Source organism: Amia ocellicauda, chromosome 16 (assembly GCF_036373705.1).
Source record: "Amia ocellicauda isolate fAmiCal2 chromosome 16, fAmiCal2.hap1, whole genome shotgun sequence".
Lineage (NCBI taxonomy): Eukaryota > Metazoa > Chordata > Actinopteri > Amiiformes > Amiidae > Amia > Amia ocellicauda.
In genome coordinates, this window is record NC_089865.1 from 6,184,984 (window position 1) to 6,198,639 (window position 13,656).

The following is a 13,656-nucleotide window of genomic DNA, read 5'->3' on the forward strand; positions in this document are numbered from 1 at the left end:
CTGAGGATTTCAGTCGTGATAAATGTGCAAATGGTAGCTGAACTGGGAGGTACTGGGAGTGATGCTTCAACTGATCTCATCGGGACACCCTCAAATTAGCAGCAGTAGTAGTAGTAAAGGTATATGTAGTATCACATGATATTGATGCGGGACGGTGCCCTGTCTAGTCAAACATATAATATTTGCACCATTGTTGCAGCATGATTGTGTAACCCATGTATGAATTTCAGCATTGTATATCACTCCAGAGAGGCCAGGGGCAGTAGTTCTGTGTAGCTGATACTTAGCAAAACATTTTCATCCAAGGCCAGAGAGAGAGAATAGAAGACAAAGGAGAGAAGTGTGTGATGAAGTTTGTGGTTCCTCCTGTGATGTGATAGTATGTTTGGGCCCTGAGCATTCCTAGTCTGCCTTTCTGCCATCGTTATCATAGCAGTGTGGGTTAACCCATGTGACGATCTGTGTGTTCGCAGGACAAGAAGGTGTACCTGGACATCATCCACAGCTACACAGAGGTTCACGGCACAGTCCACGGCACGAGCACAGTGCACCTGCCCAGCTACGTGAAAAACCACGGCATCCTCAGCGGCCGTGACCTGCAGTTCCTGCTCCGAGAGACGAAGGTAAACATCAGGATCAATACAAAGCCGCTGGCAGGATAAAGGAGATGGTCGGGTTTCGCCTTGACTCATCACTCAACAAGAGTAGGAGCTTTAAAGAACTGCCGATGACTCCACTAACCTTGCAGACACGCGCCAGTGGGTAACAAGGCAGGACGGGCGCCTCCTGTCACCTGATGCCTTCATGGTTAGGATCATGGCATTAAACATTAGCCGTTCTGTGCTGGTTCGTAAGGCGGCCCCGTATTAATGCCGTAACATTTAATTCCCAGAATATATTAAGTAGCTGCAAAATTCGCCTTCGTCCAGTATGTAGGGTGGAAACTTCTTTTCACAGATTTTCAGCGCTGCCCAGTTCAATCCCCTGCTCTTAGGTTTCCAGAGGGATAAGCAGGAATTCTCCTGAACACTGGCATTGTTCAAGATGCTTCGACTCTTATTGTACAGGACGCTCTCTGCCCAGCTGTTTGGATTGTAAGTCTTGCCTTGAGGGAACGTATTATATCACCACATGATTATGTGACTGGATAGCTGGTGCCTGGATGAAAAGGCATTACATTTTTCCAAAGTGGTCTCAATATACTGCCACCAAGCTACGAATAGGGAGTTATAATGGAAATACTTTTATTTAAAAAAATTGATGTATTGTTTTACATATAATTAAACGTATCCTATTCACTGGGACCTAGAATAATTAATATGATGTGTGTGGTCTATATTTTAACACAATTGTCTGCCACTATATCTGAGTCTGGCTTTGATCAAAATAGTATTAATATCGGAAAGGGACGGGTACTTGATAATACGATCGTGATGTGAATCTAAAGGTAATTAGAAGTATCAGTTTGAAGCTTAATTAGCCAGAGCAGATTTAGCCGTGTTAACAGTTAAAATATGTTCTCAATGTTCAGTTGAATCACAATGCATTTCCGCTCTTAAAACAACAGTGGAGTCATCCCTGAGACGTGGTTTTCAGGACATAGTAACGCACGTAATTAAAGCCGATCTGCAGGATTTAAACGTCGCCTCATTATGTGATTCAGATGAGCCTCAGGGAGAGATATTTAATTTACATGAAACTGGACTATTTATCGCAACATCAGACCTGCTGTTTCTGTAGCGCACAGAGTGAAAGATACAACTTTTTTGCCCTTTTTTTTTTAATCTGCTCACAGATTGCTTGTTACTAATTGTTCTCCTGGGGTTGGGAGATGGTCAGCAATCTAAGAGACCACAGAGAGAAATAAAATGACCGAATTGAGAAGAAATGAAACCATTTGAATATATCCATTTGCTGAACTATCTTGCTAAAAACTTGACAGTTGTTCAGAGCTTGGTGTTTTAATTGTCCTTTATCAGAGTCACTGATCCCTAAAGACACCATTTTAAACTTCTCTGTCTTCGATATTGCAGATTCTCCAAACAGCACCACTATATTGTGTGTGCAAATAGGCCCGGATGTTTCGTTTGGCCGATCTTCACGCTAGGCCTAGATGGACATTACAACTGACATATACATTAGACACATACAACTTTGGTATATTAATATCAAACCCAATGCCAGAGGGCCCTCTTTGATATTGTGTTCCTCTCCTCAGTAACCAAACCTTTAGCCAACATGGGCTTTTCCTGTCAGAAACGCGTTCCTTGATCTGTCTGGTCTTTGAAATGGAGAGATGGGTCTCTGGAAGCACCATGCCAAGGGAGAGGTGGCTCGGTTTGATGTGTTCACCTTCCGGTTTACCTGTGCCAGCTTGCCATTCCACGCTCAGAGTAGAAAGTCACACCGTGTCGACTGTGTTCTCTACAGATCCAGCTAGGGTCCCTTCTGATCCTGTACTCGTTACTGCGATTAGAAACAACTTGTCTATCACACGGCTCTTCACAAAGGGAGTCCTGAACACCATTTCAAAATATTCTCATCACCTCTATTTCATCTCTTCATTCTTCATTTATTTTTGCTGCTGCCATATTTGAAAAAGCCGTTACAGAAAGGATACAGCAATATATTACCTCAGACTCACATGACAATTGTGAAAGCTTGGTGAAATATTTGTATTGTATGCTGACCGACCTCACATCCCCGACTTCTGAGTGTCGATCATTCCTGTCCTGTCCTTGGCGGGCATCTCACTGGCATTCGTAAAACCTTCCTGATAATGCCATATAAAATAACTGTCTGACTGGTGTATTTATAGAACAGTTGCCGCGCATTAAATCTCCAACATAAGAAAATGCTAATTGGGAGAACAATATGACCGGACAAACACCTGGATGTGTTGATGACGGACTGCATGTCCCTGAAGCAGTAGAGTTGTGTAGTGTGACTGCAGCGTGTCAGTGCCGTGCGCAAACCACTCGATCATGCTTTAATGTCAACTTCCAGTCAGACGGCAAGTACCTGAAGAATCTGTCTCTTGTTAGTCCTCTGATACTGTTCTCCTTTTAATATGCGTACATCTCCTGTTGGAACATGAACCACTCTAGTTTCAGGATGTATGAATTATATGCTTTACAGCAATTAGAGCTTAGTCAGCGATTTCTTTTTGGTATATAATTTTCCGTTTAAATTATACATTTGCACTGAAGCCATAGGTGTTGACTGTCAGTTGTATTTGTGGAAGTAGGTGCTTTGTCTGCAAGGATCAGAGAGGAACCCCAGGCTACATACACACTCACACACTTGTTAAACAGGATTATAAATTCAACATTGTGCACTTCCACATTCACAACGTAATGCTTTCAAATATGTTTGTACTGATTGCATTTTTCTAAATTTCACATTAACCTTTGTATGCAGATTTAAATCACACTTTCTGTAAGCGCAGTGTCCCTCGACTAATCCCTGTTAAACAGTGTAAATAGTCTGTTTCGTAAGACTATTGTTGGCCAAATGTAACACTCTGTGAATGTGTCGCGCGTCTCTCTGCTGCCACCTGTTGGCCGACAGGGAGGGGTGCATGGCACGGGTACAGATGTTCTAGAAACGCGGCCTCTGCCAACCAGCAGATGAAAAAAGTCAGGGCGGCATACTTGTACTGTTATGTAACCATCTGAGAAATTGCTATATCTCCTGACGAGCCCGCTGGCCAGTGCTATTTCAACTGAAATATAATCAGACCACTGAATCGCACTTTATTGAGCCCAACGTGAAAGAGCCTGTTGTCGGACGTGTTTTTGTGAAGTGACCTTCTGTTCCTTCCAGATGGTTCCTCCACAGCCTTCTCTCCAGCGATCCACAGTAGGGGTATTGTAAACAGTGGTTTATAGCCAACCCCCTTTATTTCTGCTAAAGCAAATGCGCCCTTTGCATTCGTTAAACAAGCAGCCAATTGTGATGCACTTGAAGCATTTTTGAAAGATGTGGATAGGTCCATTTCTGGTTACAATATGGTAGAACAGCTGTAACCCCTCCTTTTGTTAGGTTTATTCTCTGAAACAACTAGTTATTCTCTTCCATCTGATTAACTGAAATATACATTTGTCATGAATAGGGGGAAAAGACTAAATGCAGGATTATTCACAGATTTCCAAAGTAATTCTACTTGGATTGTGTCTTGATGGTACCATGTGCAGGACATGAATGCCTTCAAATAAACAATAGTTTCTATAAAAAGAAACATGAAAGTAATTATTTTTTCATCTGTATGTGCAGTGCGCTAGTATAAAATAGTGAAAACATTCGGAGCAAAACTAATCAAAGGCAAGAGCTTTTGGCTCACGACTGCAGACATGTGGCTTTTATACAGACGGGCACGGCTTCCTTAGTGCATTTTATGGAGAAGTTTTATTGTAAGTTAAGTGGAACACTTTAATCCCCGTAATATAACTCACTTTACTCTTACAACAGCTCCCATATTGTGAATTACACATTTACGTTCGTAAACAAGACTTTTAATTTTTTTACACAATAATAAACTAAAGTGAAGCCTAATGAATACCTTTTATTGTCGTCTTCCAGCTGTTTGTTGGGCTGTCGTTTCCATACGAAGGGCCGGCCCCATTGGAAGCCATCGCTAATGGCTGCGCTTTCCTGAATCCCAAATTTAACCCCCCAAAGAGCAGCAAGAACACAGACTTCTTCAAGGGAAAGCCCACCCTGAGAGAGGTGAGTTTGTGTTTCCCATTGGCCTGTCTTTATTATTACAGCTACGGCTCTTTGCAGAAATGATGTAGTTTATCTGCAAGTAAAACATAAATGTCAAGTGTTAGATTGGACAGTCACACTAAAAATATACCAACCAGTCAGTCAGGATCGTATGGGGAATATTGCAGTTTCTTTGTTGAGTGGAAGCGGTTAAACAACTGGATAGTCTTTGACTTTTCTGTATACATTCAAAGCACTCAGCCTTGGCTGCCTTAGAAATGTGTTTATATGAATGAATTACAAATATAATTGTGAATTTGTTCGCATCCAGTTTGTTCCTGTTACAGAAAGCGCAACTGGGGGGGAGTGAGGAAAATAGAAATGTAAATGTGCTACAGACATTTTAAGAGTTTTTCTGTCTTACAGTTAACATCGCAGCACCCCTATGCGGAGGTGTACATCGGGCAGCCTCACGTCTGGACGGTCGATATTGACGATCCTGCCGAGGTGGAGAGAGCCATCGGAGCCATTCTCAACCAAAAGGTGCAGCTTGTTTTCCACCAGATATCATCACATGAGAGTTAACACACGGGGGAAAAAGGAGTATGTTTCGGTGATGTTTTTAAAGGTTTAAACTGGTTGAATAATTCTGTAAAGTTGTCTTGAAGTCCCAAAGACTGCGTTAAAACTGTAAATCAATCCACCCATCCCTGAAATAGCAAAGACATGATCAGACTACATCAGCTGCAAACGTCTAAAAATTGCACACTGACGCACCGAGGGCTCGTTCATCTGGTGCAGAGCGCACATCTGTCGAGAAACATTTCAGGAACCGTATGCTCGTCACTGGAACAGCTTCAATCGGTCGTATTCTGAGCAAATACTACTCGCTCACCAAAACACTGCATTGCTTGATATGCTGTGCAGCTCTCAGTGCCAGGAAGCGTCAGAACGCGCTTCTTCTATCGGTTTACTCCGTCTCTCCATCAGACACAGGAGAAGGTCTTGGATTATCCAACAAATTGGTGTTTTTTCTACAGACTACAGGGTCTTAGTTTTCAATAAAAACTAGTGTCTCTGGACAAAGACGTAGCTGGAACTAATACATGTAATCCCAAAATAGAATGAATTCAACATTTTAAATGAAAAAACGTACTGTATTCATGTGCTCTGACTAGGGATGTGTCAGATTTGACAACGCAAACTTTATTCTGGCCACAAGAGGAAACTTCACACTTTGACGCAGTGGCCAGGCCAGATGTTACTTTGAGGTGTAAAACGACCACAGAGTAGTCTCTAAACGCAGACTTCAAAATAGCACCTCAGTTCAGACACAGACACTAGAAAATGTCCGTTCGATTCCTGTCATTAATGTTCAAAGTGACCTTCCTGTTATTTCCACATCACGCTCACAGCTTTGTGTTATTTTGTGCCTCTCACAGATCGAGCCGTACCTGCCATACGAGTTCACTTGTGAGGGCATGTTGCAGAGAGTCAACGCTTTCATTGAGAACCAGGTACATCCACCCCTTCTGTCTTCACTTGTTTTGTTCTTCACCATCAATTGCGATTTAATCAAATGATTCCCCTTTAACCCCATCTTTAAACAGGCATTCAAACTCAAACCTGGGAATTTTGACTGCTATTCAGTTCTAGGTAATGAGGGCGATAATGCTACCTGAAAAATATACTCTCTGTCTTCTCCCTAGCTACGTTTTCTGAGGCATAATACTGCTGATTTCATTCAAGATGTATCGCATGTCCTTGCCAGTAGCAAAAGCTAGTCCTAGAGTTCTACTGATTACTTGAAAGTGTTTTTTTCCTCTCTCAAAAATCAGTATTGCTGCTTAAAAGGTCTGTGCTCTGCAATTAGTGCAAGATGATGCCAACCAGCCATAATAAAGTGAGAACTTTCAGTTACCTCAGTTACCTTATCTGTAAGGCCTGACACAAATCAAGTCTTCCGCTTCCTCCCAGTCGTGAGAGTGTTAAATCCTGAGACCCAGACTATCTGCTGTGATTGGAGATGGCTATTGAAGGGCAATCGTTGAGATCATAGCAAGTGTTGTATCTTACATGGCAGCTCCTGCAGAGAAAGGCGAGAGCCTCTCAAAAACGTACGCGCAGCAGACCGCTTGAAATGGTGCTCTTCAGAAAGAGTTTTCTTCCCTCCCCTGTCAGTTAGTCCAACGTGCAATAGTATTACAGTGTTGTAATTGTTCCTGCAGGGAATGAAAGACACCTCCCCTATATCTTCATTATTTTCTTTCAATGTGTAGACCCCTATCAAACAAAAACATGAATGTTCCCTTTCAAACATTGACATTTCTAGTTTACTCACCTGTTTGATTTCTTACCTTGGGGGAGCTACATTATTAATTCTTATCAAGGTCAGCCCCCAGTAGCAGGTATCTTATTCAGTTTGATCACGTTTGCTTTAATTCACGTGTGAGTTTTAAGAGTTTTAATCTGCCCACATCTCAAAACTTCTTACCCGCAGCAGACGTTACTCTTTCAGAACAGACCACCAGCCGTGGGTGCCTTCATTCACAGCTCTTCCCACGTGACAGTGTCAAGTGTGATGCCTCCTGCCTGCATAAGGGAACTTCACCTTCCTTTGACTGCTAGTCAGATCCTCCGTCTATGAATAGTAATTTAACGACTTAATATTTGATGTTAAGGTCCATTATACGTGGACAGATAATTCTAACAATAACCGTGGCATCGCAGGGTGCGTTTGCTTTCCATTATGTCAGCCCCACTTCCTGGGCTGCTTTGCCTCAAGGTTATCTCATTGTCAGCAAATACAGCGTTGTGATACCTTTAGAGTGTTTTCATTCTTTAATGCGGGTATTAAATAAAGGATGCAATGGCATGGCCTCTGTGCAAACAGTGTAGCCCTGACAGCACCCTGAATGCAGCCAAGTAACTATAGTGCCTTGCGTGCTGTCAGTGTCAGCGCCAGTGGTGTTTGTCTGTGGATTATCGGCACAAGATCACTTTTCAAGAAATCTCCCATAGGTGTTAAATCGGGTTGAGATCTGGTGACTGTGAAGGCCATAGCATATGATTCACATCATTTTCATACTCATCACACCATTCAGTGACCCTCGTGCCCTGTGGATGGGTCATTGTCATCCTGGAAGAGACCACTCCCATCAGGATAGAAATGTGTCACCATAGGATAAAGGTGATCACTCAGAATCACTATGTCATGATTTGCAGTGACCCTTCTCTAAGGGGACAAGTGGACCCAAACCATGCCAGGAAAATGCCCCCCACAGCATAACAGAGCCTCCGGACCCCCTCACTGTAGGGGTCCAGCAGTCAGGCCTGTCCCGTTCTCTTGGTGTCCCACACATGCACTCGCCCACTTGTCCAGAATATGGTGAAGGATGACTCATCTGACCAGATCACATTTTTTCACGTCTCTGTAGACCAGTGCCTATGGGTTTTGCACCACTGACCTCTCCAATGTGCATTTGTCTTTGTAATGAGGGGTTTATGCACTGCAGCCCTACTATATTATCCATCTCTGTGTCGTTCTCAATGGACTGTTCTTGCTGACACAGTCTGATCACGTCCTGCATTGACATTCCCTGTCACCTGGGAAAGAACTGCTCTTCTGTTTTTCCTTACATATCGCAGTAATGCACGAACATCACGGTCATCGAATGTGCGCTTTCCACCACAATTTCCAACCCTGTTTACTGATGTCTTTCCCATAGATCTAAATGCAGATGTAACTTTAGTCACAGTTCCTATCGAAACACTAGTCAGTTGAGCGTCTGTGACTGAAGCTCCTGCCACTCTTGCCATCTTGATCCTAAATCCAGGTCAACTGGGCTGCTCAGTATTTGTATACACGCCACAGAGCACGATAGGACGTTAATTGCTTAATTGTATCATGCAGTACACCTGTCTGGAGGCATCTGCATTCGTCATGTTCCTCCACTCATTTATTCAGGTTTTTCCTTTAATTTGTCACCCGTCTGTAGAACACAGAATCCTTTGGCAGCTTATTCCTTGTAATTGATTATTATTACTTGCAATAATTAATTTATTAGCAGGTGCAGACACACACAACATTTTAAAGCTCTCAGAAAGTGAGATAAGTGACTTCCTGGTTATAATGTTTTGTAGCCCAACTTTTACATTTTTGCGTTTGTGATCTACAGGACCCCAGTTCATATTGTTAGTAAAGGTATCATACAACATCATAAATACCCCCTAAAACATACAATAAAGTTGTAATTACAAAAAGAAATCTGTTATCTGTAGCAAATCATGAGACAAACTGAGTAACTTGTCAAGATGCAAATATCGTGGCTGACTGTAGGAGAAAATGTGTTGAGAAGTGGAAAGGAGCGGTTCCTCAAAAATAACTTGTGTGAATTCTCAGTCACGTGCTTTCCTGTTGCCCCTGCCATCTGCCGCAGCGCCCGGGTCTGGCAGTCGCTGTGACTGACGTGTGTCGGCTCTGTTCTGCAGGACTTCTGCCACGGCCAGGTCATGTGGCCGCCCCTCAGCGCCCTGCAGGTGAAGTTCGCCGAGCCGGGGAAATCCTGCAAGCAGGTGTGCCAGGAGGAGCAGCTGATCTGCGAGCCGTCCTTCTTCCAGCACCTCAACAAGGACAAGGACCTGGTGAAGTGAGTGTCGCGGCAGAAAGACCTCTCTGTGAAGCTTCAGTGCTGCTCTCAGCCTGGGCTCCGTAGGAAACACTCCAGCAGAGGGCGATATTATATTCTGACAGCGTTTCATACGTTTGATTTTTGTTTAGGTTTTTGTGTCTCATTTTTATTGGGGTTAAACAATAACATAGTTTAATTCAGTAACCAAAGCAAGTCGGCCACCTTCAGCAGTGTATCTGTTCATCATTCCCAAATCCAATACACAATACTCATGTTTGATAACATGTTGAGAATTCATTTTTATTAATTTAAATATGAGTGCATTCGTTCCCATCTGTATAAACCCGCAGTCCTGCTGTGGTGAGGAATGCTTTTCTTGTCCTTTGTGTGACCGAGTTGCCATCTTCATCAGTCGACTCACAATGCCTGTAATACCCGCTTCTACCCACCAGAGGTCGTACATAATCTTCTCCATGTCGCACAATATGATATGAATATAACCGTCTTCTTAATAGACAGTTCCCCATGATAAATATGGAAATATCAAAGCAGGATGAAGAATAAGTGGAGTAACGTCTGCTTGTGCGGATCTGAACTAGAAACAGAAAAGGACTTAACCCTGCGAACGTTTTCTTCATGATTAAAGCACGTGTCTGTATGTGATTGATTGTATTTGTTCCTTCAGGTATGGAATCGAATGCCTGACCGTGGAGTCGTCCAGTGACACTGTGGTGCCAGCCTACAATGAAGGGAGGAAGCACTGTGTGTTTCAGGGGGACCTGCTGCTGTTCAGCTGTGCTGGAGCCCACCCAAACCTTAAACGCATCTGCCCTTGTAGGGATTACATGAAAGGACAGGTCGCTCTCTGCCAGGATTGTCTATAGCATCTGCCCAATGACAGGAAGCCGCAAAACAAGAGACACACGAACGGAGGCCAACGTGGAGACCTGCTGTACTGCCCTGGGCCCAGGAGAGGAAACACAACCTCTGGGAGTCGGAGGATTAGAGAACCTTATATCCTTTCTTTAACGCTTTGTGAGAGGGAGCTTTCGATGCTCATAAAATCTGTGCAACAGGTTTTTAAGCTCCCCAATAAGAGTTTGAAGAAAACAAAAAGGAAAGAGAACATTTTGCATCAGAAGGAGAGACGTTCCAGACGTGGAAATAAAAAGAAAAAAAAGGAACTTGCTAAAGCTGTGTGTGTGCGTTTAAGACTCAGGCGGAAGAGGTTCTAGGAACTCGGACCGGCCTGAAATACTTGAATGTGAAGTGTGTGAAGATGCCGGACGCATCCGGAGCGTCTCCCGTGCAGCGTGGCTGGCAGCGGTGCTACAGTGTGGCGGCGGCTCACGGGCGTCTGCCTGTTTTTCCGAACCCATTTCCGTCACCAAACAGGGGACCAAACCGGCGAGATGTCGGGGACGAGAAAAAGAACCGGAAAATGGATCTGCTTTTCGACACCTCTTACTCCAGACTAGATGAGCGACGCCCACTGGAATGTTGACCATTATTACGTCGTAGGTTTGCACTAGTTTGTCCCGAGGTCGTAGAGAAAATAACGATCTAGAAGAGAATGTTAAGTGTATGTGTCAATGTTCCAGACTTGCGTTATTTACTGTAAATGTACTGCCTTTCATAGCCAGTGAGAGTCCTACATAGACGAGGGTTTGTCAGCAGTCTAGTTGTAGATTGTATTAGGAAGCTCTACAGGTGTGCTTACTAAATGCTGAGATGCAATATGTATAAAGTCATCGTGGTCGTTCCCACACTTAGTGCGACAGTGTCATTATAATTGCACCTTTATATAATCCGCATGGTAGTCCGTCGTCCCTCAATAGAGTGGCTGCTAGGGTCAGCCGAGGTCAGCACGCCCCCCCGCCCTTCCACATTCACTCCATTACAAAAAACGATTGAAAAGGAATATCTTAATGAGTGTAAAGTTTGTGCAGAGGAGCCGGCGCTTCACTGAGTGTTTAATATTCATCAGACTGAGCTTCATTAGGATTGGTAATCAATTAATCTGATAAATCCCGAGAACAAATAATCGATTCGTCACCCAGTTCTAAATTGAGGAATCTGCTGTCTCGAAACATCTGTATAATAAACGTGTGCTTCTACTGCACTGCCAACAACGAATTGCTTTACGTCTGGGTTACTCCTACTGTAGGGAATCTAGCAAAACATGTTTGGTAATGAAATACATTTTCTTGAAAAGTTATTGAAGATGAAAATGCTTTTTTGTTTTTGTTCGTTTTGTGTTACTTCTGGGGTATGTTGACTTTGGAGCGTATTTTTGGGCCCTTCCTGTTTGCGAAATGCATTTTGTATTTTTTGTATTTGGTTTCAGAATTCGAGTGCTTATGGTTCAGAACCATGTAAAGAATGATGTTGTAAAGAAAATGCACTATTGTGAAATATTTACTGAAACAGTGGAGGAACTACACTGTACATTGTTAATATGGGGTTTCAAATGTTTTTTTTTAATATTTATTTTGGATACAGATCTTTATTGCTTTAACTGTATGCTGAAAATATAGTTTACTTATGGTTTCTTTTATTTATGAACGACAAAGGAGACTTGTTTTAAAAGATTTCTAAAGATTTTACTTAATTTAACAAAATAATTTAAATTAGTTCAAGCTAAAAAAAAAAAGAGTATAAATATATATATAGAGATACATTATATATCTATATATATAGTGATAGATAGAGATAGATCGATAGATAGATTGATATATAGATCGACACTAAACATTTGTCCAAAGCAAAATACTTGTGTCATTATTTTATTTATTTATTGTTTCCTTGGCTGGAGGTGCCTTTCTGTGTTTGGTGATGCTGAAATGATACTGTTATACTGTGCGCGAAACATGAGGCAACTATCGTGTTAACCTGAACAGAATTAAGAAATGATCAGAAAGTAAGAAAAATAAACATACAAATATTTGCTTTAAAAAGTGCCTGTGATATATTTAGTCATGTGCAGTAAAAGGCACAAGTTCGGAGACTGGAGGCCTTGATTGGAGGTGTGGCTTGTAGTTGAATAAGACATCTAGGTTTTAAAAAACAAATCAAAATTGAACTCAACTAAAATGCATAATTATTTCCAAATTGAGTGCTTATATCCCTTTCCTGCTCAGTCGCTCCTGATTTGGATGCTCGGATACCTGCGTCACTGCTATGGTGTGAAAGGCCGAGACATTGTGTATCTTTTGGCGATTTCGAAAGCGAAAACGACGCAGCAGGAATATAGCGCATCTTATTCTTTACGCCAGCAAACACCTCATTTTGTTCTCTTAGTTCTATGTCATTCGATTTGCACATTTGTAAATATGGATTTTGTTCTTTTCCGAGTTTGCTACTGTACGTTTTCAGTTGTCCTTGTCACTGTTATACTCAAACGTTTGTAAATACAAGATTAAATTACCTGCAGCCAAGATACTGTTTTAAAGTACATAACGTGCCTTTAATGGTGAGTAGACTTGCTTTTTTTCTGACCAACAGAGCTACAGAACCGACTGCCTGAGTACCTTTTATTATAGTCCGATAATAAAAGTCAGGATTTCCAACACTGAGAGATTCCAATAAAGAAAAACCACCGTGTGTGGAGATCCTGTGCAAGAAATGCCAGTATTCACTCCCGTCCGGGTCAGGCTGGCTCTGAGCCTGTTGTCAATGCTGTTGTTCGGATGTTTCCTTTTGTGTTCTTAGAAATAGCAGGATTTGGAATATGAGCACTGAAAGAGAAATCCGCCGTCGTTTTCCTTAAATTGTCCCCCCCTCATACACAGGGAGGTCTCCTACTGTAACGCAACTTACTCTGTATCTGTAGGGAACTAATCATCAAGTCGCATTCACTTTTGGTAATTTTCATTTTGTTTCAGTTTTAAATCAGACTCTTCTCAACTGTTTGTCACGTTTAGCCGGGATTGGAAATTGGTAGATAAGGTGACTTATGTAGTTCAGTAGAAAAAAGAGGAAAGACAACAGATTTGTTTCCACTGTTTTTTGATGAATAATGCAGGATAAAACTTTATTTTTCAATAAACTTTTTCTGTGACAAAGACGTCTCACGGCTGCACGTGTGTACTTTATCAATGTACAGGGTGTATACATTCTCGGTAGTACTGATGAAATATTGACACTCACATATTTAATGTCACACTCTCAGTGGTGATCTCTCACAACATTACAGACCAAGCATATTCAAATTCCCCACGCGTCTGCCTGTCTGATTTCATCGGACTGTGTGTTTCTGTATAGGGCTAGTGTATATTATATGGCATAACCACCAGCCGCAGAGGGAAATCCGGTCAGA

At 42.3% G+C, this 13,656-nt stretch overlaps 1 protein-coding gene across 3 annotated transcripts in view; it reads left to right on the forward strand.

The window, feature by feature from the left end:
* Positions 1–13,404, forward strand: part of mgat5 (alpha-1,6-mannosylglycoprotein 6-beta-N-acetylglucosaminyltransferase) — an 87,989-nt gene extending 74,585 nt beyond the window's left edge. For all 3 annotated transcript variants that reach the window (XM_066688562.1, XM_066688561.1, XM_066688563.1), the window contains exons 12-17: positions 474–623; positions 4,582–4,728; positions 5,134–5,250; positions 6,150–6,224; positions 9,199–9,356; positions 10,024–13,404. In XM_066688562.1, coding sequence (XP_066544659.1) covers positions 474–623; positions 4,582–4,728; positions 5,134–5,250; positions 6,150–6,224; positions 9,199–9,356; positions 10,024–10,222 — 846 coding nt within the window. In that variant the 3' untranslated portion in view covers positions 10,223–13,404. The remainder of the gene's footprint in view (positions 1–473; positions 624–4,581; positions 4,729–5,133; positions 5,251–6,149; positions 6,225–9,198; positions 9,357–10,023) is intronic.
* Positions 13,405–13,656: the final 252 nt, after the last annotated feature.